Source organism: Sciurus vulgaris (genome assembly GCF_902686455.1).
Source record: "Sciurus vulgaris genome assembly, chromosome: 11".
Lineage (NCBI taxonomy): Eukaryota > Metazoa > Chordata > Mammalia > Rodentia > Sciuridae > Sciurus > Sciurus vulgaris.
Genome location: NC_136472.1, coordinates 90,412,271 through 90,440,214, shown reverse-complemented (window position 1 = coordinate 90,440,214; position 27,944 = coordinate 90,412,271). Strand labels below are relative to the sequence as shown.

The following is a 27,944-nucleotide window of genomic DNA, read 5'->3' as shown; positions in this document are numbered from 1 at the left end:
ATTTACACATAAAATGCCAGAAGACATCAATTAATTAAGAGTAAATAATTTCTTCAGTCTCGGTTTTGCAAACAGCAGGAGTTAGAAGATGTAAGTAGCTAGTATTCCTTTTCTATTTTAACTAACTGTGTCTCCAATATCATCATAACTAAGTATGGCTTGATAGGGTTGACAGCATAAAGGCAAGTGAAAGTTGATGACAGGGTGAGGGCTAGAGCTGGAGTCAAAGTTTGGATTGGGTAAGGTGCTGAGAGCCATCTATAAATCCTATGTGAGCTGAGTGAGGTTGGAGTCATAGGCAGGGAAGTTGCTGTCTTGGGAACTCCCAGGTGGAAATCCACTAGCGTGAGAGACCTTTCACTTCATGCTGGCACCCTGACCTGCTCACAGCTCAAGTTTTAAGCACATCCTTCCTGAGATGGGTGTAGCATGCCAAACGCCAATCAACCTGTTTACTGCAAGACCCCCACCACACCAGGAAACAAGCACCTCCCACTGAAACCCTATCCCTGCCTTTGATGTACTCCTCCTTAAATAAAAAATTGGGGTCTTTTTTAGTTTCAGTTCCTGTCAGGGCTGGAAGACCCATCAGGTGCTCTGCTTTTTAAATCTAACTTTTGGCTTTGTCTCTAATGTTTTATTGATTATTTCAGACTTTGATTTTCTCAGTTGGCTCACACCTCCTGAGCAGGAACCTACTCTGTGGGGTGCTGGCCACTCTGTCAGTAGAGTTTCTCAAATTAGTCTTAATCCTTTAAAAAACTATTTTTGGTGGCTGTTTTATTTCTTGTCTTTTTTTTTTTGAATTGGTTAACACGTTTTTTAAAATTTAAAACACTTTTCTCTGGTAGAATATATGTCCTTAGATCCGTATTGCAAAAATCCTCTTATAAGTTAATTATTCCCAAGATTGTTTATACTAATATATGTAATAAAGATAACTTTAGATGCTAGAAATTTTCTACTTAGATTTTTTTTTTTCTTTTCTGATGCTAAGGATTTAACCCAAGGCCTTGAGCCTACTTAGAATACACTTTACCACTGAACTACATCCCCAGTCCTCTACTTACATTTTTAATTATCATCAAAGTGCAGCTAGACACAATTTGGGAGAAGACACTTTTAAGAGTAGTGGTAGAAAATAAACTATCTGTTGCTTGAGAAAAAGTGGTCTTGACAGATTCCTGATCACATTTTACATAGTAAAGAAGACATAATTGCTCTATTTCTTCAGCTTGCAGAAGGGTAATATAGAATTTCTTTTATATCTTTGTTTTATTTATTTATTTTTATGTGGTACTAAGGGTCCAACCCAGTGCCTCATATGTGGTAGGCAAGTGCTCTACCACTGAGCTACAACAGCAGCCTCTTGATGTAGAATTTTTACAGGTTCCTTTTGTAGTTGGGGATTTAGGAAATATTTTTCATGAATTAAGCAGAGATTACTAATAGACAAGACTCTATTCGTAAGTGATAGAGAAGCTGAAGCCTAGGGGAACAATTTGGTGACTCTATAGTCTAGGGAAAAGACAAATAACAGCTGAAAATAGTGAAATTATTCAAAGAAGAAAGGAAATGGGTATCTACAGTGAAGTAATGAGTTAAATTTTAGACATGTGGACCTCAAGTTGTCCTTAGTATATTATGGGAGGATATGTTCTACAGGCAGTTAGAAATACTGATCTATAGCTAAAAAGAGAGATCAAGGTCAAACAGATTTCAGTTGTATCCAGTTAGTAATTAAAACCACAAGTATAGATGAAAAAAAGAGTACGTAAAATAAGAAGATAATAGAAAAGAATTCTGGAAAGTATCAGTATTTAAGACCCTGACAGAAAGAGAAAGGAGCCATAAGGAAGGAGGTAGGAACCAAGGAAGAAGAGGTAGGAACCAAGGAAGAGGCAAAAGAACCAAAGGGAGAGAACACCAAAGGGAAAATGTCAGGCAGTGATAGCCAAACTGAAATGTGTAAAGAAGTAACACTCATAAAATATACCAAAGCTATCAGTAACCTGAGTGAGACCAGTTCACATAGAAAGTGCCTAAGCATGTTTAAGACCACATACACACACATGCGAGTACACACACGTACCTGGCTTCCAGTATTATAATTTCCTGACTCTCAAATAACTGACTAGAAGTTTTTTCCAGGTATAACCTTTCAAATGATACAATTAAGATTAACCATTTTTGACAATCACACCCTTTGGGATAGGTATCCCTGTGTTTCACCTTTGCTAGCAAAGCAATAAGCCCTCTTTTTCCTTTTTCTCCAGACAGTGTCTTCATTATTGGATTAGCATCAGGGATAAGGACCAAGCTTTCAGCAACAATTTGGTACCCCAGGTGGAACCTGAGAGCAGCCCCCATCCCAGCTTTCTTGGGCAGGCCTGGCTTTCCAAGGAACCCCACTTCCATGCTGAGGATTCATGGTGCTGGAGAACTTGTTGAGAGCCAACTGCAGGAGAGTTAGGAGACAGGTGAGTTTGCCTCCAGAGGAGCTGTTCCTCTGAGTAAAGGGAGAGATTGAGGGAGCATCATAGCAGCTACTGAAGTTCTTTTTACTTCAGGGGACTCCTGCCTTCTCTCCCTGAACAATACCGGTTGCTCCATCATGGTCCACTCTGAGAAAAAGGAAACTTAACTCAGGAAAGTTATGACAACTCTGGCCATTTGGTAAGTCCCTCTGTGTGCACATGGAGACCCTTGATTCCACACACCTGGTTCCTCTTTGTGGGAAAATCTGGTCCCTCTTTCTGGGGACATCTGTGGCACCACTGGTGTATGAGTCAAAGTTAAGCAGGACTCAAGAACTTAGGGATGTACTCCCTTCTGATCTGTTCCAGGTTCTTATCTGTTTGTTGGCCTTGGGCTTGGGAATTCCCTTTAGTTGTCTGTTTTGTTTGTATCTGATATTGCCCCTTTTAAGACATGGGCCATGCTGCATTGATCTTACCAGTAGTGTCTTGAGCAGAAAGATTCTGGCTGCCTGGGCCACCTATAGTATAAGTCTGTCTAAGAGAAAGATGGTTTACGGTAACACAATCTGGACTTTGATCCTCATGTCTGTTTTCTGTCTGTTGCTGGCCCTTTAAGACATGGGCATGCGGCATTGATCTTACTAGTAGTCAGTCTCCTGAGCACGGAGATCTTGGCTGCATGAGCCACCTATAGGGATAAGCCTGTCTAAGAGAAAGAGGGATTATTGTAACAGAATCTGGCCTTTAAATGGTTTTTCTGGATTATACAATCTGGGTATTAAAGATGATCTGTCAGGGGTAAAGTATATGAAAGAGATTCTGAATGTACAGGCATTTGTGCAGTTGCATGATAAGGGGTCTGAACCAATGAACTAATTTGAAGGTGCCAAAAGGCACTGTCTCTGATGTGCAAGGATAGCAGGACACCAGAAGAAAGGGTTAAAAAGACTGAAATCTTTTAAACCCAGTACTGGCACTCCCAGTATTACTTCTCAGCCTGGCCCCAGGCAGCTGCAGATCATCTCACTATGGGTCAATGACAACAGCTCTAAACTGGGGAAAAAAAAAAAAAAAATCTCAGAAAAGCTGCTTGGGCTGTAGAAAAATGGCCAAAGAGAACCTGGTCTCTGCCCTGCCTTCTAGCCCCTTTTGCTCCGAGTAGGTGGCAAGAACAGTCTCCCCTTTTAAGATCAATAGGACATCCCATTTGGCGAGGGAACATTCATCACTGGGGCAAAGCAAGTCTTGCTATAACAGTATCCCATCAAACTAAATGCCTAGGGAGACTGGCAGAATAAATAACTGCACCCAGAAAAGAAAAACACAGAAACTAAAGCCAGCCTGTGTTTTGTCAGCAGCCTCTGCAAAGGCATCTCAAGAAAATCTAAAGAAAAGGGTGGAAAGGGTCTCCTCCATTGCATATCAATATATCTAGTATAAGGAAAGGCCTTACAAATAGCATGGGGAACTCCCTCAAAGTTGATGGCATTGTGATAATGATAATGGACACAGGTCAGGCTCAAAAATATCATGTGCTCCAACTCCTTGAATGCAACCTGGAATAAAAAAAGATTAAGGCACAGTTTTTGTATATGCTGGATTGTCCAACCCTTTCCAGGGATGAAATATGTTGTGTAAATTAAATGCACAGGTAATATTCATAAGGTCTGTTTCAGAATATGAATTTAAGAAAGGGTCCAAAACTAGAAAAGATAAAAGAAAGTTATAGATATGGAAATATATTTTAGTATGGAAAATTAGAAGGTAAAAGAAATGTTTCTGGATGAGAAATTATTTTCTCTGATAAAGTAATATTCTTGTGCTAAAGTCCAAGATGAAAGAGGGCAAAACTAAAGATGTTAAATTGTGAGTGTCTAAGTAAGAAGGTTTGCAGAAGGTAAATCTCAAAAAAATTGTGTTTCTGATTAAATTGGCTCTAATCATCATAGTCAGTTAATGTTATATGAACTTTAATGTACTGATACGAAGCAAAGTCTGAAACATTGATCTGCTCTTATCTATGGGTAATTTTCTTGAACTTATTAGGTTTTATTACTTGGAGAAACTAAGTCTTAAAGGAATTGGAGTTTGTACCTGTTTTAAAGTCTTAAATGATTACTTTGTAACTGGTTAAACAAACAACTGTTGTTTAGTTATAACAATATTGTTGACATCCAAAATACATACGAGTAGGTATATGTATGAATCTGAGAACTCTAAGCCTTGTTTAAGTGTTATGTAAAAGTTTATAAAATGAAAGTTTATGTAAGTTTATTGGCAAGATAACCAATAAGTGCTCTGTTTTAAACATTGAATCTGATATAGAAGGGCCACACTGTCTCATATCTGTTTGCTTTGACAAAGTCAATTTCTGACGATTAACACTGTTTGCTAAATGTATAAGAGATTTAAGGCCATCCTTTGATTTTTGTTAATCCATGAAGACCTGTGATTACTGTTACCATGCAATCTGGATTCTAAATTGTACTTTCAAAGTTCAATTTAGTTAAATGTAAAGGTAAGGAGAGCATTTTGCCAAGTTGGTGTTCTTCAAGCTAAAATCATGTGTAGCAAAAAGTCTTGAATTTGTATAAAAATAACAAATTTGGTTGGCATTTATTCATGTCACTTGATGTTTTATAGCTGGATAAAATAACCTCTTGTCAACAAGTTATATGTACAATTTTGTGTTACTCTTCACATTGGAATTGGAATTTAAATAAATTTTTGGAAGATAATGAGAGCCTGATCTGTTTAAAGGTGACATTGTAAAACATGGAAGCATTCTGCCACTTTTTCCACAAAAAGAAAGTTAAAAGCTCTCTTTAAAAAGAAGAAAAAAGACTAACCATTTTTTTCTTCTTCGTACTCTTCTGTGTTTTCTGATTTTTATTTTATTTTAATTAATTAACTAGCAAGGAAAATATAACACTCCTTCCTGTAGAAGAACCATGGCTATACAAAAGTACTGTGAATGACTTCACAGTGCTAAGAGGAAGAGCCATTTGGTACACAAACCTGCTAGAGTTTACAGTTCTACTTAAATTAAAGACTAATTAAGCTGGAAACATCCAAAAAGAACATTCAACTCAAGTCCCCCTATGTTCATGTATCTGAGGTTGAGGTTAAGTGGTTTATTAAGGTTAATGAAATTGTTATGTGGCAGAGACAGAACTAGAGTTCAGAAATTCTATGACAAACTACTTTTTAATAAAGATGTCAATTATGTAATAAAACAACACTGCATTTATCTCCAAATTCTTCATATAGTAGGTTATTTTGGGAGAAAGTTAGACTTCTGAAGCACATAGACCTGCATTCAAATCCTCATTATGATTCACATGGAGTTTACTCTCAGCCTCAATTTTTTCATCTATAAACTGGACCTAGTACTTGTCTTGAGTGTTATTGCAAAAACTAAGACATCACATATAAGTATGTCTCATACTGCCAAATTATTTTACCTAACATATTAGTTTTGGTCCCTTCTCACTTCAGTGGATGATCACTTGGCAAATTTGTTGAAGTATTTTAAGTATTTAATAGATGAACCAAACATAAGCCTTTTAAAATTATTTCTGGTTCTAATAAATAAATAAAAACAAAAATTAAAGTAAATTTCCCTAACAGTCACTTGAGTAATTAAAAATAAAACTCTCATGTGTTACCACGATTCTCACCTACTGAGTATTACATAACCAAGGAAAGTTACAAAAGTCACAAAATACAATCTTTCTGCACAAGGTTATAAAATGAAAATTTGACAAACGTCAGAAAACAAGAGCGCAAAAATTAGGCACGATTTAGCCTAAAAGTTATGAAAATATCCTTTATTCATAGATACAAATAATGCCAGTTTCAGAAAATAATTACAAGTAAAAACCAAAAGCATATTGCAAAAACTGCTTACCTTTTACAGGAAAGGTAAATGGTTCCTTAGTCAAATCAGGGCAATCAACTACAGAGACTTGGACATCAGCAAAGTTATCTTTTAGTCCCTTTTGCAAAACTAATAAAGACGAGAAAAAGGGTTATTTAACATTAGGTAAAAATTTGGCCATCACATATCAATTTTTCCCTCAAATTTTCTACATCACACTCTCAACCTAAACTTGTATAATGAAAGAGTTCAGAAATGGTCTTCTATTTTTATTTTTTCAGGTCCTAGGGATTGAACCCTGGGCCTCAGGCATGCTAAGCACAGGCTCTAGCTACCACTGAACTATACCATCGACCAAGAAATGGTATTACTTATGAATATAGTAAGACTTTGACATAATTAGAAGTGATAATATGGACTAAGACACATAAATATCTTATCCACAGTGATTATAAACCTCTGAAGATAAAAAGACTGCACTCAGATGAGGACTATCTCCCTTTGAGGGAGATTCCAAAAACTTATTAAAATATAAGTGTTTAAACTCTTTAAAAAGTAGACAATCACATGCACCACCTTTAAGGAAGATTTACAGACAAAATGTTGAGCAAAAGTCAGACACAACACGAGTAAAGACTATATGACTTAACTTTATGTATTTCAAACAGGCAACTGATCTACAGTGATAAAAGTCAGAACAGGGGTTAACCTCTCAGTATAGAAACATTGGAGAGATCTATGAAGGAGTCTTCTGGGATATGGAAAACATTTTACATTTTTATTTGCATGGCAGTTACATGGGTGTAAACATTAAACAAGCTGTACACTTAAGATTCGTGTATTTTGTTATAAATGTTGCAGTACAAATGTAAAAAAGTGTGCCAGTTATAAATCCAAAGAGCAATGGATTTTTAAAATATTTTTAGTTGTAGATGGACACAATACCTTTTATTTTTATACATGACGCTGAGGATGGAACCCAGTGCCTCACACACATCAGGCAAGCACTTATCAGTGAGTAATAACCCCAGTCCAAGAGCAATGTATTTTTAAGGATCAAAATGAAACACTGAAATTAAGGAATCCTCTAAAATTAAAGTAAGTACATGATGTTTTTCTGCATCTGTTTTTCCTCATACTGAGAATAAAAGTTGGAGGGTTGGCTGTGCCCTGGCTGGGGGATGCTAAGGAAACTGTGAGTGGAGATGGCTCCCTTGCCCTGGCCTGACAGCCCTAACATGTTCTTTGTCTCATAGGCTAACTAAATGTACACACAAATATTTTTTCTGCCTTCTGCTACCTCTTCTCTCTCTCTCTCTCTCTCGCTCTCTCTTTTTTTTTTTTTTTTTTTGGTTTTTTTTTTTCAATACTGGGTGAGGATGGAACCAAGGGGTGCTTTAACAGTAAGTTATATCTTAGCTGTTTTTATTTTGTACTTTGAGTCAGTACAAAAAGTGCCAAGGCTGGCCTCAAATTTGTAATATTCCTGCCTCAGCCTCCCAAACTGCTGGGATTATAGGCATGTGCCACAGTGCCTGATTCACCTTGTGGGCAGTTGCTCTTGCTAAAAAGTACGGTCTCTTTACTTGGGTCTGCAGATGTCCAATGAGTAACTAAAGTGGGATAAAAAGTTTGGTATTTCTGTTTCATTTTGTATCTTTCTCCTTTATGACCTTAAACCTGGGGTCAGATTCCTACAGTACTTTGCACATAAGCATGTTAATCATTTGAGGAGTGTTCATCTAAAAAAGCTGGTTATTTTCCCCTTTCAAGGATAAAGACACCAAGTTGAGAGTAACTAAGCTATTTTAGCCTGGTGTGGTGGAATCCCATTGACTTGGGAGGCTAAAGCAGGAGGATCACAAGTTTCAGGATAGCCTCAGCAATTCAGCAAGGTGCCAAGCAATGTAGCCTGACTCAAAATTAAAAAAAAAAATAAAATGGGATGGGGATGTAGGTTAGTGGTAAAGTACTCCTTGGTTCAATCCCCAGTATCCACCCCTCCCCCTCAAGAATATTGTAACTGGCAAAAAGTTAATAAAGCAAAGTTGTGCAATTCTGGGCATCATGTGGATTACTTCAGTCAATTTCATCATGTTAAGTTGGTGTCATCAAGAATCTACAAATGGTGAGTTTAGTGTTTTGAGGGGACATAATTTTGGACTTTCTCAATAAAAACAGTACAGAATAGATATTGAAATGGCAAATTCTGTATCAGAAGTACCATTTCAATAAGATATAGATTAGTAAGATACATATAAATCTTAGAATCTTTTTCACTTGAAAGAGTTCTTAAAAATCCAAAGTTAATATTGTTTTTACCTGCAGCAAGTTCCTCTAGACTTGGCACATGAAAAGAAAAGTCAGAATGAGCCATTTTCTTTCCTCTTTAGGTACAAGGTTGTACAAACAAAGCTCCTGTTGGTTAGTATCTCAAGAGTTCACAGTGTACCAGATGAGAACAATGCTGTTCTGGAAATGAACATTGAGAGTTCAGTTATATAACAAAGGCAAAGGGCATTTAGGCTTTTCAATCCTCATAGAAGGGAAACCACAGCTTCTAGCATTTAATATTCTAAGTGAACAATGAGGAAGTGACCTCTTTTAATACTGTTATTTTCTTTCTCTTTCTTTCTTCTTCCTTTCTCTCTCTCTCTCTTTCCCCTCCCTCCCCACCTCTCTTTCCCTCCCTGCCTCCCCCCTCCCCTTTCTTTCTCCCTGCTCTGTATTGAATCCAGGGCCTCATGCATGATAGACAAGAACTATATGCTAAGACTGCCTATACTCTCAACCCAAAAGTGTTATTTTATTTTATTTTTTAAAGGAAAGTGGGCGTGGGTTTTTTTTTTAAGTTGTTAATGAACCTTTATTTTATTCTTTTATTTATATGTGGTGCTGAGGATCGAACCCAGTGCCTCACACATGCTAGGCAAGTGCTCTACCCCTGAGCCACAACCCCAGCCCAAGTGTTATTTTAAATAGTTGGCATTTAAAATAAACTAACAAGAGGAAACACTAATATAAGAGTACGTATATGATTCATTTCATTGGTCATATATCTGGATTGAACATGTAATTTTCTAATGGTTGGTCAAAGGAATATGGGTCTTGAAGCAAAAGGTACTTATTAAGGATTGTGAATAAGTATCTAAATGACTGTAGATAACAGTATTGGATTCTATATTACTACATGACCTATAGATGATGTATAGATAGCATATAAAATACATAAATAAATTTCCATAATGTGTTTCTCACTCTATTTTGACATTTAAGCTAAAATTAAATTTCTTTGGGTGTCACTTTTAAAAAAGAAAATTTAAATCACTATTAGAAATGGAGACAGAAAATGATTAGCTTCTGAAATTTAAATTTTTAGATTTGTTTGAAAATAAACAACTTTCTTGGTAAGCAGCTTTATTGATCAATGAATCTGAAAACCTGTTTATTATTTGATATTTTAAAAATACATGCTTAGTATAATTTACAATAAATAGGTATACATTCAGAGAGATTAGTATCTTACCTCAAATGTTCAAGTGATGAGGTGTGCAAACAGAGGGAGTTAGATAAAATGAAGGCAGAAAAAGGGGGGTTAAATAAAAAGGAAGACAAAGTGGGTGGAGAATGCCACTCCAGACCAATCGCAATAAGGAATAAGAGCAAACCTTAAGGAAATTTCTGTTTCTAAAAGCACTGCTAGAGTTGTTTGTTTTATTCTTTTTCTTTTAGAATATTCTTCATTGACATTCACTAGACAAATGTAAGGCCTGTTCACAAGGCTCTGAAGTTAAGGACAATGCACTCTTTCACCAGAAAGGTGTTCTTCTCCTTTGTACCCTCTGCTACAAACTGGCCCATGTGTATTTTAATTCTCATTAAAACTGTTAATAGATCAATGCAATTCCAATTAAAATCCCAATTACCTTACAGAAATAGAGCAAACAATCATGAAATTCATCTGGAAGAATAAGAAACCCAAAATAGCTAAAACAATCCTTAGCAGGAAGAATGAAACAGGGGGTATCACAATACCAGAACTTCAACAATACTACAAAGCAATAGTAACAAAAATGGCAAGGTATTGGCACTAAAATAGGTAGATCAATGGTACAGAATAGAGGACACAGACACAAACCCAAATAAATACAATTTTCTCATACTAGACAAAGGTGCCAAAAATATGCAATGGAGAAAAGATAGCCTCTTCAACAAATGGTGCTGGGAAAACTGGAAATCCATATGCAACAGAATGAAACTAAACCCCTATCTCTCACCCTGCACAAAACTCAATTCACAATGGATCAAGGATCTTGAAATCAGACCAGAGACCCTGCATCTTACAGAAGAAAAAGTAGGTCCAAATCTTCAACTTGTTGGCTTAGGATCAGACTTCCTTAACAGGACTCCCATAGCACAAGAAATAAAAGCAAGAATCAATAACTGGGATAGATTCAAACTAAATAGCTTTGTCTCAGCAAAGGAAACTCAGCAATGCGAAGAGAGAACCTACAGACTGGGAGAATATCTTTGCCACTCATACTTCAGATAGAGCGCTAATTTCCAGAATCTATAAAGAACTCAAAAAACTCTACACAAAGAATACAAATAACAAAATCAACAAATGGGCTAAGGATATGAACAGACGCTTCACAGAAGAAGATCTACAAGCCATCAACAAACACATGAAAAAATGTTCACCATCTTTAGTAATAAGAGAAGTGCAAATCAAAACTACACTAAGATTCCATCTCACCCCAATTAGAATGGTGATTATCAAGAATACAAGCAACAATAGGTGTTGGAGAGGATGTAGGGAAAAAGGTACACTCATACATTGCTGGTGGAGCTGCAAATTAGTGCAGCCACTTTGGAAAGCAGTGTGGAGATTCCTTGGAAAGCTTGGAATGGACCCCCATTTGACCCAGCTATCCCACTCCTTGGCCTACACCCAAAGGACTTAAAATCAGCATACTACAGAGATACAGCCACATCAATGTTCATAGCTGCTCAATACACAATAGCCAGACTGTGGAACCAACCTAGATGTCCTTCAATTGATGAATGGATAAAGAAACTGTGGTATATATGTATAATGGAATATTACTCAGCTATAAAGAATAATAAAATTATGGCATTTGCAGGCAGATGGATGAAATGGGAGAATATCATGCTAAGTGAGATAAGCCAATCTCAAAAATCCAAAAGACGAATGATCTCACTGATAAGCTGATGATGACACATAATGGGGGGTGGGAGGGGGGGCAAGAATGGAGGAAGGAGGGACTGTATAGAGGGAAAAGAGGGGTGGGAGGGGTGGGGGGAAGGAAAAAATAACAGAATGAATCAAACCTCATTACCTTATGTGAATGTATGATTATGGAAATGTTATGCTGTTACTCCATGTACAAACAGAAACAACATGTATCCCATTTGTTTACCCAAAAAAAAAAAAAACCAAAAAACTGTTAATAGAGGAGGGCATGGTGGCACATACCTGTAATCCCAGTGATTCAGGAAGCTGAGGCAGGAAGATTCCAAGTTTGAGGCCAGCCTCAGCAACTTAAGGAGACTCTATCTCAAAATAAAAATAGAAAAGGGATGGGGCTCCATGTAGAGCACCCTAGATTCAATCTCCAGTATTGCCAAAAAAAAAAAAAAAATGTTAATAGAACATCTCATTAACTGGAATGTCTCTGATTTTAATATGCTTACTTAGCATGTGAAAAATCAGAATCATTTGAATTGCATTTCCAAAAATATTATATTTTTAAAAATTTCCACAGATTCATAGATTACATAGAAACTAACCCGTTTTCTAGTTCTGATGATACTTCCAAATATATCCTCTATAAACATGCTACTGGATATGTTTAGGACTTGAAATTTACATTTTTTTAAAAAGAGATGGGGGTCTCACTTTGTTGCCCATACTGGCCTGGAACTCCTGGCTTCATCCACCCTCCAACCTCAGCCTTCTGTAAAGCTAGGACTATAGGCGTACACCACTGTGCCTGGAGACATTTACTTTAGTACTTTATGCAATACTAGCTTTCACTGTCCTTTAGTTATTTAATATAATCTGATCTCCCAAATTAAATATAAATAACTGTTAATAAAAAGTGCTACATAATAATACTTCAAATATCTTAAACCTATTTTTGAGTTGAATAATCTATGATTATTTTGGAGTAAGATACTTTAATTTTTTCTTATTAAGTAATTTCTGATCAACAGATTTTTTTTTTTTTTTTTTTGCGGTACTGGGGATCGAACTCAGGGCCTTGCACTCTACCAGCTGAGCTATCTCCCCAGCCCGATCAACAGATATTTTATGCAAATAATTCCTGTAGACTTTTCACCCAGATTTCCCAAAGTTTATCACACTCTATCAGGTAATCAGCAGGTACTTATTTATAAAACTTTCAAAATCTATACAATGAATAGCATATTCATTTATGAGGATAATAAAAGCACTTTATTATTGTTATTTTTATTCTGGTACCAAAGATTGAATCCAGGGGTGCTGCTCTACCACTGAGTCACATTCCTAGCCCTTTTGATTTTTTAATTTTGAGACAGGGTCTTGATGAGTTGCTTAGGACCTAAATTGCTGAGGCTGGCTTTGAGCTTGCCATCCTTCTGCCTCAACCTCCCAAGTCACTGGGATTACAGGTGTGTACTACCATGCCTGGCAATAAAAGAACTTTAGATATTTCTGCTAACAGTAGGAATAGGGACTTAAGTTAAATCCAAACATGTAATTCTAATTTTATACCCTTTCCTATCTCAAAAGAAAATCTGTCAGATTATTTCCCTACCAAATTAGAAACAAAAGCTTAACCCTGGGAAGCTATAGCCTGAATAACTTGTTTAGAAATATGGAATTTCTGGTAGGCACAGAGAAGTTGTGTGGTAGCATGTGTACATGTGTGGGATGTTGCAGGGGGCAAGGTTGAGTTGAAGTGATAAGAGAAATATTTTCATTTAAAGTCAGAGGGGCTTCTTGGCCTTGGGCCAGACGGAGGCAATATTTACTCTTCTGATTTAATTGGTGGAGTCAATGGCTCAGAAATAGGATCTGGAGAAAGGATGAATTAAAAAAGGGAGCAGCTGATTAAGTGGAGCTGGAGAGACCACCCAAAGTGGTAGACCAACTATGGCAACCATGCTGATTACCATTTATTGAGTGTACCTTATATATCAGACACTATGTTAGGCCCGCTACAGTCATTCTCTCAAGACTTTTCACAAATACGATAGGCAGGTATTACCCTACTCATTTTATAAAAGAGGAAACAGATCAGAGAAAATATTTTAGTTACCCAAGATCACTCAGCTGTTAAGTGACAGAAAGAGAATTCAAAAGCAGATCCAACCCTCAAATAATTTTTTTTGCAATTTTCTTTTTTGCAATGTTGGGTATTGAACCCAGGGCATCCTGCATGCTAGGCAAGTGCTCTATCACCAAGCTATACCTCCAGCCCAATAATCTCATATTTGAACTTATTTTGTTTAAGTGAAGTTTGGTAGGTCAATGAAGCATGAGTAGGAACGAAGGACAGAGGTGCAACATGTATGTCCTCCACTGTGCCTTGCTACCCTATCTGCACAAGGTATTTGCAATGCCCATTAGTACAGAATTCTGGTGGACCCACCAAATGTGGAAGTTCAGAGAGACTCAAGGTTGCTGGATTCTACAGAAGTTTAGTAGAATATGTATATAGCAAGAAATATAAACAATTAAGTCTGTTTTGTACAGCATTTCCACTCTTCTAGTAAGAACAAAATACACATGTTTATATGAGCTTTGAAATATAAGCTGTGAAATTTCAGTGATTCTGCATACAAGTTAAATGTTCTTATATTTGTATTTAAAACTGGCATTGCACAATACAAAGAAAAATGGTATAATTGACACTGATGATTATAATTTAATTTTTTTCTTTACTTAGAATGACATGAAATAGCAAGTTTTAAAACTTCAGGCCAAGTTGAAATATCACAGAAGAGAGAGCTCATATTTTAGTATCTTTATTTTTATTAGTTGTTGATGGACTTTATTTACTTATTTATATGCAGTGCTAAGAATCTAACTCAGTGCCTCACACATGCTAGGCAAGTGCTCTACCACTGAACCACAACCCCAGCACCATATTTTAATATCTTTAGTGGCACTTTTCCCCTCCTTTTTGAACAAGGGACTGTATTTCCATTTAGTACTGAGCCTCACAGCTTACATAACTGGGCCAGTTTCTGAAGGTGGCAGTGAACAAGACCTGTGATACCTGTCCTGAAGCTTCTGATTAGTGCACACACTGTGGATGGAATGTAGTGGGCTACTTACAAGATCAGACTTTTTATTCCTGGAATTGTTCAATATTTGTAGCAAAAAGACCTATTATTTTCAAGACCTGTCCAATCCTAAAATGACATTATCTATAAACTAAGAATAGGCAGCTTTACTGGTTTGTCATGTGGTCTGAAAACGAAAAAAATCAAACCAGTTTTTTCTTTTTCTTTTTTTCAAACTACTTTGGGAGGAAAGAAACCGACCCTAATTAAACTAGTTTAAATTGCTTACTTTTAACTCAGTAAGTGCTCAGAGAACTGATGGAGGAAGGAGAACTACAGGGAAATTCCTCAGCTGGTATCTTGTGATAAGTTAACCAACTCCTTGAAGGCAGACCCTTAGCAAGTAAGGGAAAGCTAAGTAAAGCAGGGGATGGTAAGTGGGTGTACTATGGGAGTAATACTGTCTTTCAGTACAAAGGCAATACATTTGGAGTCAGATCAATAACATGAGTCTTTCCCCATATTTTAACACAGATGACATGTTTGAGAGCAAAAGTAGACACTGTGGGACACGCATATATCGGGGCCAGGCTTTAGAAAACAGATCTCATTTCAGCAAATTCAAGTCCACAGGAAACAAATCACACACCTCCTCGCGGTTCACATGCATTCAGTTCACTTGACCTCACAACTTTTTTGCCAAAATGTATTTGGCTATTAAACTTACCGAATCAGTCGGCCAAGCCCACGGACCTAGATCTCGATCTCTCCTAGGTGGACACACCCCGCCTTCTCTAGTTGAGTACGTCTAGGCTCCGCCCGCTTCAATCGCTCCTCCCCTCGCCGAAGTCGGAACAGCAGCGCCGCCTCTCTCTTCCCGGGGCTCTTTTCTTCCCGAGGACCAAGTAGTAACGCGAGATTTCAGCCCCACATTTACTGAGCTCGCGAGGGTGGCGCGCTCTTTTCTTCCGTGCGGCTAGAAGAGGTAGGGTGTGCTGCGTGTGCTGGAGCTCCCGGACGGGGAATCTGGTGGGAGCCCACCTGCAGGGTTTCGGGGGCCTAGTTAGTGGCGGGGTTGTGTGCCAGGCCTGAATGCGCGGCCCCACGGCGCGGCGCTTGCGGATGCAAGCCTGCTGCCATTGTAGATGGGGCAGAGGCGGTGGCCGCCCAGGCCTGGCCTGCGGGGAGGGCTGCAGGTGTAGGTTTCCCCAGACTCGGCGTTGCTCAGTCTGGCTTCAGAAGTTAGGCCCTGAGGTTGGAGGGCTCGCGGTTGGATTGAGGCGCACGCGAGCGCGATTATAGCGTGGGCGTAGTTCACTGGGGGAGCTGTTGCTGTTGCACCGTCCAGGCAAGGCTTGGTTTAAGTGTGAGGTAACCATTGTGGACGCCATTTTCCTTGCCTGAGGTTGGGTGCTTCTCGGAGGTTCTTGGCTAACTTCACGTAGCATTAGCTTCCTTAAGTGTGCTTTGTTTGTCCACGTGGCCTCCAGAAACGTAACAGTCCCACAATTGGAAGTGACTCCTAAGTAGGGATGCTTTGTAAACATTTTAAAAAGGGATTTTGGAGCTAGCTGTATATAAGTAATCATCTTCACAAAAAAAAAAAAAAATTGAGCAGGTGCATTAATGCTGTTACAGAGCCGGGAACTTTCAAGAAACTGAGGCAGTGGGAAGACCCTTCAAACCTCCATTTTTGCGACCAAGTCAAAGATTTCAGATGTTTTCAGAGCAACAGGCATAAGTTTATTGAACGGATAAGGAAAAGGGGACCTTCAGGTGGGTTCAGAGAGGGATAATGTGCCTCTGCTGCACTCCCAATTTTATTGGGGACCCCAGAAAAAGTTGCCAGAGTCCTGCCCAAGTCCACCTCTCCACATTAGATTTTTAAATACCCATTGCCATGACAATTTTTCCCTTGGCCGGTGCTGAGCAGTTGTAATTGGATTCTCAGTTTCACAGGTTTTATGACTAGGAGGAATTTATGTTTCAGGAGTCTGGTCTGTGAAAAGGGTCACAAGTCTCCCTCTTGGTAACAACTTGGATTCCTCTTACCATTGATATTTCCTTGCAGATAACTGCTGAGGAATGTGACATCCTGTCCACTTAAACCAGGCAAGGCCACAGGTAAGTTGCTTTTTGGAAAAGCATGTGGGGGTCAGCATAGTAGGTCCATTTTATAGAATTGTTCTCTTAACCTCCTGTTCTCACCACCCTCATCTGTCTGTCCCTTAACAATGCCATTGGAACAAATGCTGATCTCATTTCTGAGTAGTTGATGTAACGGCAGGATTTTGCATTTAGGAAAACTGTCACCATGGATCCGTTGAGCATTTCATAAATTTGAGATCTTATATTTGAAATATTTTGCTAATTTATCATCGTAGAAATTATTTGTCATGGCTTATGTCAGCTTTGAAGTATACTAAAGAATACAGTACAAAAAATGAAAGACAAGGGAGAGGCCATAAATAGACATTTTTAACATCTTAAACATTAAAAAATATTGCTGATTGTATACTCTTAACAGGGAGATGGTGACAAGGCAGCTTCAGTGTAGTTTAGCATGCTGAAAACTAGTTTCCACAATAAGATCATCTTCAAAGACAAAATCAAAGGTATGACAAGGTGGTTGAGTTACTTAGATGAATTCAGGGATGAACATGGAAAGGCAGTAAATGAAACTTTCAGACCAGGAATTTTTGGCCATTGATTATACATTAGTATTAGTAATTGCACATTAATTGCCACATAAAAACTGAAAGCACCTGTGAATACAGTTTTTTAGATTTTAAAAGAGATTGATACGTTCCTGGAACTTAAAAGCCTACTAAATTATTTTGCCTAAATCACGTATAGGGGCATGGCCTACGTAGACATGGTATGACTGCTTTGAATTTTCTACTAGATTTTAGTTAGCTGTGTAAGCATTTATTGCTTAAGGAAACTGCATCACATTTCCTGAATTTTCATAATTTCAGAAAACAGTTTTAAGAGTCAAAACACAAGTAATGGATTCTCTGAACTATCTGGCATCTGATACAGCTGTGGAAGTTGGAAACCAAAGGTAAATGAATTTTCTGGGGGAAACAGTTTTGGTCAAGATATTTACTGTATTCGATTTACCAACAAAGTATAAGTTATTGTATATAATTGGTAAAGATAGTTTTCAGGAATTGGGAAGGAAAAATGGATGACACCCTCCAAGTTTATTGGATCATTGCAAATACTTCGATGCTAAATCTGTATCTATTATACTGGAATACATTCTTGGCTTTGGGAAACGGTATTTTGGTATCTCTTCCTGACTGAATTTTCAAATTTTTCTCTAATAGGTTGTATACTTAGAGGAGGCTCTAGCAGAGTCAGACTCCTTATGGGATTTATATTGTCTTCAGTAACATTTTTTCAAAAAACTTATTGGTTCTTTTTAGTTACACATGACAGCAGAATCCATGCTGATATAATTATGCAAGCATGGGATATATCTTTTTTTAATATATATAATTTTTTTAGTTGAAGGTGGATACAATACCTTTGTTTTTTTTATGTGGTGTTGAGGATGGATCCCAGGGTGTCACGCTCTACCACTGAGCCACAACCCCAGCCCCATGGAATATATCTTATTCTAGTTAAGAATCCCAATCCTATCGATTTATGTGATGGTGGGATTCACTGTTTTCATATATGTACATGGCAAAATTATGTGAGATTAATTCCACTGTCTTTCCTTTGCCTATCCCCTCTCCCTCATTGTCTGCTATTGTACTTATATTCACCACTCCCCACCCCTTTATTGTGGTTTAGCTTCCAGATATCAAAGAACATTTGGCCTTTGGTTTTTTGGGACTTGCTTACTTAACTGGCATGATAGTCTCCAGATCCATCCATTTGCTGTTTGCTGGCAAATGTCAATAAGGCTTTTTTTTTTTTTTTTTTGGTGGTGGTGGGGATAGAACCCAGGGTCTTGTGCTTGCAAAGCAAGCACTCTACCGACTGAGCTACCTCCCCAGCCCAATAAGGCCTTCTTTATGACTGAGTAATACTCCATTGTATGTATTTGCCACATTTTCTTTATCCATTTGTTAGATAACATTTTTTTTTGATGAAGTACTGTGGCCATTTTAGACATGGTGGTCAGGACCTGTGGCTCGCTGGTACTGCACCTATCTTTCTGAAAACTTACGTATTCTGAGCATGTTTTCCTGAGTTATCTTGGAAGAAAAGTGCATTTGTGATTGGGTATTAATAGTAATAAGCATTGTAATAAAGAATTTTTTCATTTTCCTAGTGATAGCTCCTCATCTGGTAGCAGCTTATTTAAAACCCAGTGTGTTACTTCACCTAAAAGAAGGCAAAGAAACCCCATTAGAAAATTTGTTCATTCATCTGAAAGAGTTACAGATTCATCAAGTGACTCATCTATAGAACCAAAACCGTTGACTTTAAAAGCTTTTTTGGAAAGATTTAAGAAAAAGAAACGTAGAAAGAGGAAGTACAAGCCAAAATTAAGAACAAAGGAAAAACCAGAAGGAAGAAGAAACACCAGAAGGTCACAAATAGATAAAAAACGAATTAAAAACAAAGGACCCAGGCTCCCATTTTTACAATCTGAAAATGAAAGAAAACCATTACCTTGGAGAAAAATTTTAGCCTTTGAGGTAAGTTAGTATTTTATATGTAGTGGATACACAAAAATAAAATGTCCAAAATGATTTGGCCATTTTGGGAATTGTCTAAGATACACCTGAAACAGAGTCTATGATTTTCATGCTATCCATCTATATGGACTTCTTCCATATAAAACCCACTGTATCATTCAGGACACACTTCGCCTGAGCTGAGTGTAATCTTCCTGGCATATTTCTTCAGTGTTTTAAGAATCTAAAGATTCCAAATCTGCTTAATATAAAATCCCTTGATCTCATGACTCCCCAGTTTTAATATTTGGTTAATCTTTTTAAGTTTAAGGAGATTATAGTCAACATTCTGTAGTCAACATTCAGGAAGTTTTGTTCAAAATGCAGAATGGTTAGGATTCAAGTGGTAAGGGTATGGTTACGGTTTTGATCATAAGCATCTGACTTTGTAATGAAAGAAAACACCTTAATTTTGTAAGACTTAAGACAAAATGTGTTTTTAATGTAGCAAGCTGTTGCAAGAGGATTTTTTAACTACATTGAAAAACTGAAGTATGAACACCACCTTAAGGAATCTTTGAAACAAATGAATGTTGGAGAAGATTTGGAGAAAGATGATCTTGATAGTCGTAGATACAAATATTTGGATGATGATGGATCAATTTCTCCCATTGAAGAGTCTGTGTAAGTGGAATAATGTAAAATAACTTTGGGCATAGATTTTATGTAATTTGAATTTTAATGTCAGTTACTACATATTTTGTCAATTGGGGGGAAGAGGGAACGGGACTGAGGATTGAACCTGGGACACTCTTATATCAATCTATGTCCTCCCCATCCCATATAAAAATGACAGTTGCTAAGCAGGATGGATGTGGGGGGAAAGGGACACCCGTATGCATTGTTGGGACTGCAAATTGGTACAGCCGCTTGGAAAGCACTGTAGAGGTTACTCAAAAGTCTAGGAATAGGGGGCTGGGGAGATAGCTCAGTGGGTAGAGTGCTTGCCTCACAAGCACAAGACCCGGGGTTCAGTCCCCAGCACCGCAAAAAAAAAGTCTAGGAATGGGACCGCCATATGACTCAGCTGTCCCCCTCCTTGGTATTTATCCAAAGGAATTAGCATACTGTACTGATACATTATACCCATGTTTATGACAGCACAGTTCACCATAGTCAAGTTGTAGAACCAGCCTAGGTGTCATTCAGCAAATGAATGAAGAAAATGTATCTATACACACAATGGAGTTTACTTGGTCACGAAGAATGAAATTGTCATTTGCTGGTAATGGGCAGTGTAAGCACAAAAGGACAGGAAGCAGAACTCAGCGGATTCAGAGAAGCCTTTATTCCTTCGTGGACCCAGGCACCATTGGGGCCCGTTTTCTGGAGGGGAAAATGCCCATCGGTTTCAGAGGAGATTTTGGTTTTATAGGGTGTAATCATTGGAAGTGGTGTACATGCAGTTTTGACCCTGGTTCAGCAGGTTAAAATTTTAATTTAGGATGGTAGTTGTAAAAAGGTTCAAACTCATTGTTTGGGGAGATAGAGTCCAGACCCAGATGAATGAGTACTCAAATCTTACCCATTTTTAAGATTGCTGGGCTTCCATTTAGGGCCAATTCAGTATCCACCACTTTCCCCCAGGGCCCATTGTTATCAGGAAAGGGTACACTGGGAGAGGTTTAATGTTAGTCCAATTTCCCCTCCTTCTCAACCAAACCATCCCTCCAGTTTTCTTGGGGAGCTGTCTCATAGGAATATTAATTGCCATAACCCTACAGGTAGAAGTGGAAAACATGTCAATTTTACAAGGTTTCATCAAGTTGCTGAAGGCTGGCTTTGAACTTTTGGGCTCTCCTGCCTCAACTCCCAACTAGCTAGATTTACAGGCATGTGTCACCTCACACAGCTACCAAAAATACATAGATAGAATCAAAACGGATACAAGAGATTAATTAGAATATTTTAGCTGAGGTCTGCACACAAAACATTCATTTGAGGTATTACAACAGGATACTTGACTAGTATTACTGTTTGAGTAGTATGTTAGCAGAATTTATAATTAGAATGTTTTGTCATTAACATGCATTTTAATGTTACAGAACAGATGAGGAGACAGAACATCTTGAACATGAATGTGATATCAAGTTGGTAGTAAGTGATTTATTTTTTTATCCTGTCATTTGAGGAAGGCAGAAGTTGGTAAAGGAGAAATATTATATCCAATAATTTTTGCAGGAAATAACATTTTAATGTGTGGTGTTAGACTATAAGTGAGAAAATATGCAGATAGAAATTTGGATTGGATTTTAAAAATCTAGATGTAATTTAGTTTGTTTCAAGTAACCTAGTGCTTAGCCGTTTGTAATTATTTAGTTATTGCTTAATATTCTTTTTTTTTAATGTAGGAGGATAGTTTTTTCATAGTAAGTTCTGATTTCCCAAAGAAGATGAATGTATATTTGGAACAAGAGAATAATAGAGAAACTACTACTTTGCCTAAAAAGCAAGCTTCTAAGGCCAAAAATATTGGACAGAATACAGAGTGTCCTGAAAAAGAGATGAACATGTGAAAGTCAAAGAAGGTAACTACTACACAGAAAAAGTGACTTTTCATAGGAAGAAATGACTAAAGAAGATTAATGTGCCTAAATGTGGCAGCCTGGTGATGAAATTCTAACCATGACCTTCCCAAAGAGAAAATATAAGCAACCTATGAAAAACTTTAAGATGAATGTAAAGAATAATATATCACACACACACAAACCACTTTAAATTTTAAAATGCTAGAGAAAGCCAATATCTCAAATCCTAAATAATAAAATCCTGCTGTTGTTGTCCATGCTTGTTGATTTCTGAGTAAGACAGGTTTTAATCCTAAAGAGAAAGATAACATGAAATATTCCAATTTCCTTAGGGTTTGAAACATTATTATGTGAAATACAAAAGTGGCTTTTTTCCCCCTGCAGTACTGGAGATTGAACCAAGTGATGGTATACCATTGAACTACATTTCCAACTCTTAAAACTTTTAAGATGGGGTATCAAGTTTCAGAGCTTGGCGTCAAACTTGTAATTTTCCTACCTCAGCCTCTTGTCACTGGAATTACAAGTGTGTGCTGTCATGCCCTGCTTTCAGTTTCCCATTTTTCTTACTGTGATCAACATTGTATAGTCGGCTACTCTTAAAATGCACTGCAATGTACAATAGCACTTGTGTGTGTTTTTGTTTCACTGTGGACAAAGACTTGTAGACAAGTGCAAAAAATAAATCCTCTTTTGCAACCCAGAACTCATTGTTCAGTATGAGTTTTGATACATGTAAGCAGGAATACTATACCTAAGTATACCTACTTTAAGCTAAGTGACGATATTTATAAATAAAAAAGTTGGTTCTAAGAGAAATAGATAAAAAGCACATGTCCTGAGAGAATCTCAGCTCTATTGATTATTCCAATTTTCATATTGTGATATGAGGAAGGCTTTTTTTTTTTTAGGCTATGTTCAGAAAATGATGCATTGGGTTGAAGATATATCTTACTGCATTTAACTGTTGTAAGTATATTAGATTAATTCAAACTTCAGGATTCATTTTAATAAGACACTTGTATTAAATTTCTAATAATGACATTCACTGCCAGGAACTAGTCTTAAGAGTCAAATGTTTTATAGTGATGAAATGATGAAATGCCGGTTTCATTTTACTTGAAAGTACTTTTCAAGTTACTTGGAAGGATCTTAATACTTAGATTTCCCAGTTCAAGCACACTAAATAGTTAAAGGGGGTGGATTTAATAGTTCAGTCAAGAAATAACTAGATTATAAGATTTCATAAATAGGAATGATAAAATTTTACCAAATTAAATTTGTTCTGATAATGTCTGGTTATAACAGCCACATAAATCTCCATAATAGATGTGAAATAGTTAATATTTTATGTACTTAGTTCTGATTTAAGAAATATTAGGTTGGTCTGAATTTAAGATTGAAAACATGCCAAGAACTAAACTATGATTTATACTAGTCTTTCTCCTAAAAGATAGCTAGCTACCTGATGGTGCTTAGCATATTTTATTTATCAGCCTGGCTTCTGGCTTCTGGCTAGCTTGGTAAAAATCCTTAACATGTGACTAAAATTATTGCATTTGAGGTTGTTAAGTAGATCTGGGAAACCTAGGACTTGTACATGGTAGGCAAGTGCTATACAGCACTCGACCCTGCATTCTTGAAATGAGTTATTTTTTGTGATTACAATGAAAGTAGCTTTGTTTTTTGCTATTTTATTGTAGTTTTCTTGTGCATCTGAATTCTTGTTTTTCTATGGAGTCTTCCATTAATCTAAACACTGGTTGAGGTCTATCCCGATGGGGCTTCTTCTGTAGCCACTTGTCGTTGGAAACGCCTCATAGAGCAACTCTATGGTTTTGCTTTACTCATAGGACTATATGTTAGGCCTGTGGGAAGGAACTACCAGACAATTAACAAGTATGAAAGACCTAATTTTTCTTTTTATCTTAGGAATTGGTATTATTCCACATCTATACTACTGTTATAATAGGTAAGTTTTAACTGTTGACATAATCCTTTGGAATGTAATTACAGTTCAAATGATGAATTTAACTGTTCAACTGCTGAATGACACAGATATGAACTAAAACTTTATTCTGACAGAGCTGAATGAATATAATGCCTGGACATCAAATTTACCTTAGGTTTTGGTTTTCATAATAGAATATTTAAGGTGCCTTCCCTAAATTTTTCATTTGACTCTTTATAGGAATGAATATGATTTGAACTCATTGATGTTTAGAAAGTAAGTGAAATTTTTACTAATTTATTAAAGGTCTTGAAGTCTAAAAATATAATTTGTAAATACAACATTCCATTAATGATGCAGTACTGAGATCTTGGAAAATTCTCTATATAATATTAGAATGCCTAATTTTTCCTCCTTTATTACATGGCAGCTCTGCCCAAACACCATGGATATGTTGATTCAGTAGAAAAATGGAAGGCATTCTGGCTTTGTTGGCAATTTGAGCAACAAGCGACATTGACATTTTGGTGTGGGGATGGGACTCAGGGCCTCTTACACATGCAATATTAGCAAGCCCTCTGCCACTCAGTGTTTTCTTGAAGTGATTTTTAACCTAATTCCATCTATAAAAGATTAGGCCAGATCATGATGAAGGATGAAGATTATAGTTTTAAAAGGTAGTTTCCTCATTAGAATGACAATCAGAAATGTCATGTTTTTTGGAAGCACTGCAGACTTGGGAACAAAGGGAACAGTTTAGTCATAATTGCACTGCATGGTATCTGCACTCAGCAGTTTCTTCCTGCTGGCGTGTTCAAAGGACAGTGCAATAGAAATTCAGTATCTGGCATCGTTGGTTTTCTTGGCTTTGTGCATGTTAAACCTGGTATTTCTATTGATACAGCATTTTTTATAGGTATTTGTTAATTCAGGTTGATAGACTTAAATGGTAAAAATAATGCTTTTATTTTTTCTAAGGTGTTAGCACTTGAGAACCAGGAAGAGCCATTTACCCCAAAAGTATAAAGCTTTGTTTCTATTGCTTCTGGCTGCTTGCTTCTTCCTATTTGGTAAGCATAAAAGAAATTCCACACAGATGTAGAAACTTGCATAGTGTTTGAGTATTCATGAAGCCTCATTCTAAATGAGAATGGGCACTGTTGATCAGTGTCCAGAATTGGTCAATGTGGCTAAATTGACACAGGTTATGCTTCCATCACAGTATATATTTGCAGTGGTGACAATGAGACCTGTAACATTTGTTTTATGTTCATGAGTAAAAATATTACTGAGAAAAATGTTGACATTTCAGTATAAAAAATGACTAATGAAACAAATTCTACAATTCAGCTCCTAGGATCCTAAAATCAATTACTTGAAGGAATTAAATCCCAAATATCCTAGGTAAGATTTTTATTTGCTACATAAAGGCAGTTATTTATATGTGCTTAACACTGATTACCTATGATGTTATGATGATGGGCAAAATGTTCAACTGCTCTGAATGGGCTGAAAGAAAATAGCCTTTCTGAACATCCATATTATATATACTGTTTTAGAGTTCTGTAAAAGTAAACAACATACTGGCATGTTTCAAAAGAGCTCTCATAATGGTTAATGATCAGGGCATTTTGGATTCTATAAATTCAGATATGATTTGACATTTCAACTAATATTTTAAAATTACGGCTAAAATCTAAATCAAATCATACTAGTTGAAATGTATTGATGGCTGCACTGACCAATTTTAAATTCAGTTTTAAGCAACCTCTTAATCAAAATAGGAATTTTAAATGTGAATTTTTTCACAGATAAAGAACAGTGAAATCATCAGTATTCCATAATTTCAAGTGGAAAAAGAACGGTGGCAAGTAATTTTCTTCTTACCAAGTTATTTGCCAGGGTATCATGGTCATTACCAAGGCTTTTAGAATGCAGTTTCTCATTTGCTGTGGACATGACCATAAAAAAATTCCCACTAGGTTTTCTATCTGCTACTTTGCTAGCAATCAACCTATCGGGAACATTATTTAAGTATGCATGTTTTCTCTACATTGCCTAGGTGTAAATAAAATTCTAAGTCACATGGGATTTTCTAATAGGAAATTCTCACTGTGGTTGATACTTAGCTTTATGAAGCCTTACAAATCCACACAACCCCCACCTCCACACCCCTGGTTTTTTGGTTTTGTTACACTAGTTTGGTGTAGAGTTAACTCAATCTGATTCTCTGTCTCCTATAGGGCTCTTGGGACAACTAGATAAACATCAGTTCTTTTAAAAAGGTATGTATATGTGTATATCTGAGACATCTACAATATATACATACAGGTCATTTCAAAGAGGGCTTTTGGGGCTATTGAAACCGAGAGTCCTTAACGCAGTGACCACAGAGTGATCTTCTCCACAGGACTCCATAGTCACTCAGTAGTGCTGTATAGTCCTGAGGAGATAACATTTATTTAGCAACTCATGATCATGGGGGAATGTGGTGTGGGAATGTTTAATGAACAATGTCTCTGTTCTCTTCTTTAGGGTATCTTGAGATGGAGATGGAGAACAAACAAATTACAATGGGAAATTCCTTAAATAAAAATTTATTGACCTTAAATTACACATTTTTAAAAGAAAAACACCTTTTAAGGAAAAGTCAGCATGCATTTTTGGCTCGAAGTTTCTCTAGTGTTTTCTGTGGAGGGAATAAATAAGAATAAGTAGCAGTTCCTATTGTGGTATGCCCTTGATATTTAATGGAAAGGGGCTTGTTTACCTTATGAAATTCTTTTGCTCTTGCTCTGTTTAGGGCATAAGCTTCTTGTTTTGCTTTCTCTATCTTTTGCTGTTTCACTTCAGCTAATTGATTGTATAGTCTGAAAGTAATTTGTATGGAATTAAATACCAATATTGAAGAAAAGTGAATTACTAAAAATAAAGCAAAGAAGCTACCTTAGAGCCCTTTGGTGCATGAGGGCTTGTGCAGTCTTTCTTTCTTCAGTAAAACTCATTTTAACTTTATTCACTCCCTTAAGGTGACTCACAGATGAACCTGAGAAAAGAGAAATAGAGGCAAGAGTCTCAAACTCTTGATAAGCACTGGGTTTAATCTGTACCACCTCTGGAAAAATAAGGGGAATAAAAGACCTTAAAAAAAATGTGTGCTTGTGTGGGAAGAGAGTCCGAAATTAAGTTGATCATCTAGGAAGGTGGTTGAGGGTTGAATTTAAAGACAACATACCTGTGGCCTGTTTCTCCTTAACTGTTTTGATTTGGGAATTTTCAGTGACTTTAATTTTATTCCTTATTTCTTTCTGCCTCTGGTAGGATCTCTCCAAAAATTTTTTTTTTCTCTTTATAAATGCTTCTTGTAAGCTTCCTGCCATGACTGTACATTTTGGAAGGGCTTCTGTTTTAAGAAAGAGTTGGGGCCACTGCATTTAGGCCAAGTATATGCACTTTTTCTATTTTGGCTATAAAAGGTGTGATCCCTACACTTACCATTTCAGATTCTCAAGACATACCTGTAGATTTTGTTGACTTCTGCATAGAAAGCTCTGAGGTGGCTGGATAATCTGAATTTTCTGTTTCTGATAGAATAAATTCATTCACCTAAAGGCATGAAAATTCAGATGAGTAACACCAAGTTATGGTTAGAGCCACCAAAATTAGAGCTCCTTTGTTTTGCCAATCAACATCTCTACAGGTTTTAGGCCCTGGTTTCCTTTAGACATCTTGAACATCTATTACTGTGGGGTAGTGATGGGTGGGAGGAACATAAATGTGTCCACACCTTGGTTCCCACTCACATTTATTCTCCCAACACAGCCTCAGTTGTCTCCATTGGTTTTAAGAAAGGCACTGAGGATTAAATTTAGGAAGACAGGGTCTTGGTTATCCTCCTGCCTCGGTGTAATATTACGATGCCTACCTTACATGGCATTATTCCTTTAAATTTATTTTACCAGCACCAGAAAATTCCAGCTTTTCCCATCTGTTTCCTCATAAGTCATGTGTCCCCAGAATGAGTTTACCTAGCTAAAATGCTGGGTTAGCAGAGAAGATGACCTTTTTAAGTCCGGACACCTCAAAACTTTTGACTTCCAAGTCAAATCTTAA

General features: G+C 37.0%; 3 protein-coding genes across 22 annotated transcripts in view; 1 reads left to right on the top strand and 2 right to left on the bottom strand.

Annotated features, from left to right (window-relative positions):
* The window catches only part of LOC306638710 (ester hydrolase C11orf54), a 28,417-nt gene extending 13,010 nt beyond the window's left edge, over window positions 1-15,407 (bottom strand). The window contains exons 1-3 of the mRNA XM_079102010.1: window positions 15,383-15,407; window positions 8,683-8,832; window positions 6,391-6,489 (exon numbers count right to left, since the gene is read on the bottom strand). Coding sequence (XP_078958136.1) covers window positions 6,391-6,489; window positions 8,683-8,737 — 154 coding nt within the window. The 5' untranslated portion in view covers window positions 8,738-8,832; window positions 15,383-15,407. The remainder of the gene's footprint in view (window positions 1-6,390; window positions 6,490-8,682; window positions 8,833-15,382) is intronic.
* A 146-nt stretch (window positions 15,408-15,553) lies between these two features.
* Window positions 15,554-27,944, top strand: part of TAF1D (TATA-box binding protein associated factor, RNA polymerase I subunit D) — a 28,102-nt gene continuing 15,711 nt past the window's right edge. Inside the window, exons 1-13 of one of the 9 annotated variants that reach the window (XR_013757539.1) lie at window positions 16,586-16,779; window positions 17,634-17,719; window positions 18,944-19,313; window positions 19,801-19,976; window positions 21,398-21,449; window positions 21,704-21,880; window positions 22,792-22,849; window positions 23,813-23,852; window positions 24,072-24,107; window positions 24,810-24,901; window positions 25,182-25,235; window positions 25,643-26,116; window positions 26,367-26,504. Coding sequence is in view for 1 of the 9 variants with exons in the window: in XM_079102014.1 (XP_078958140.1) it covers window positions 17,664-17,719; window positions 18,944-19,313; window positions 19,801-19,976; window positions 21,398-21,449; window positions 21,704-21,868 (819 nt within the window). In the remaining 8 variants the exon portion in view is untranslated. Of the gene's footprint in view, window positions 15,641-16,585; window positions 16,780-17,633; window positions 17,720-18,943; window positions 19,314-19,800; window positions 19,977-21,397; window positions 21,450-21,703; window positions 22,587-22,791; window positions 22,850-23,812; window positions 24,108-24,809; window positions 24,902-25,181; window positions 25,236-25,642; window positions 26,117-26,366; window positions 26,505-27,944 lie in introns of those variants that run through there. The other 8 variants (XR_013757538.1, XR_013757541.1, XR_013757534.1 and 5 more) reach the window with 8 other exon arrangements.
* Window positions 26,413-27,944, bottom strand: part of CEP295 (centrosomal protein 295) — a gene marked incomplete at its 3' end in the record, with an annotated part of 58,985 nt that continues 57,453 nt past the window's right edge. For 8 of the 12 annotated variants that reach the window (XM_079101906.1, XM_079101910.1, XM_079101911.1 and 5 more), the window contains 4 exons: window positions 27,350-27,437; window positions 27,067-27,234; window positions 26,778-26,877; window positions 26,482-26,701 (listed from right to left, as the gene is read on the bottom strand). In XM_079101906.1, coding sequence (XP_078958032.1) covers window positions 26,482-26,701; window positions 26,778-26,877; window positions 27,067-27,234; window positions 27,350-27,437 — 576 coding nt within the window. Of the gene's footprint in view, window positions 26,878-27,066; window positions 27,235-27,349; window positions 27,438-27,944 lie in introns of all 12 variants that reach the window. The other 4 variants (XM_079101913.1, XM_079101909.1, XM_079101914.1 and 1 more) reach the window with 3 other exon arrangements.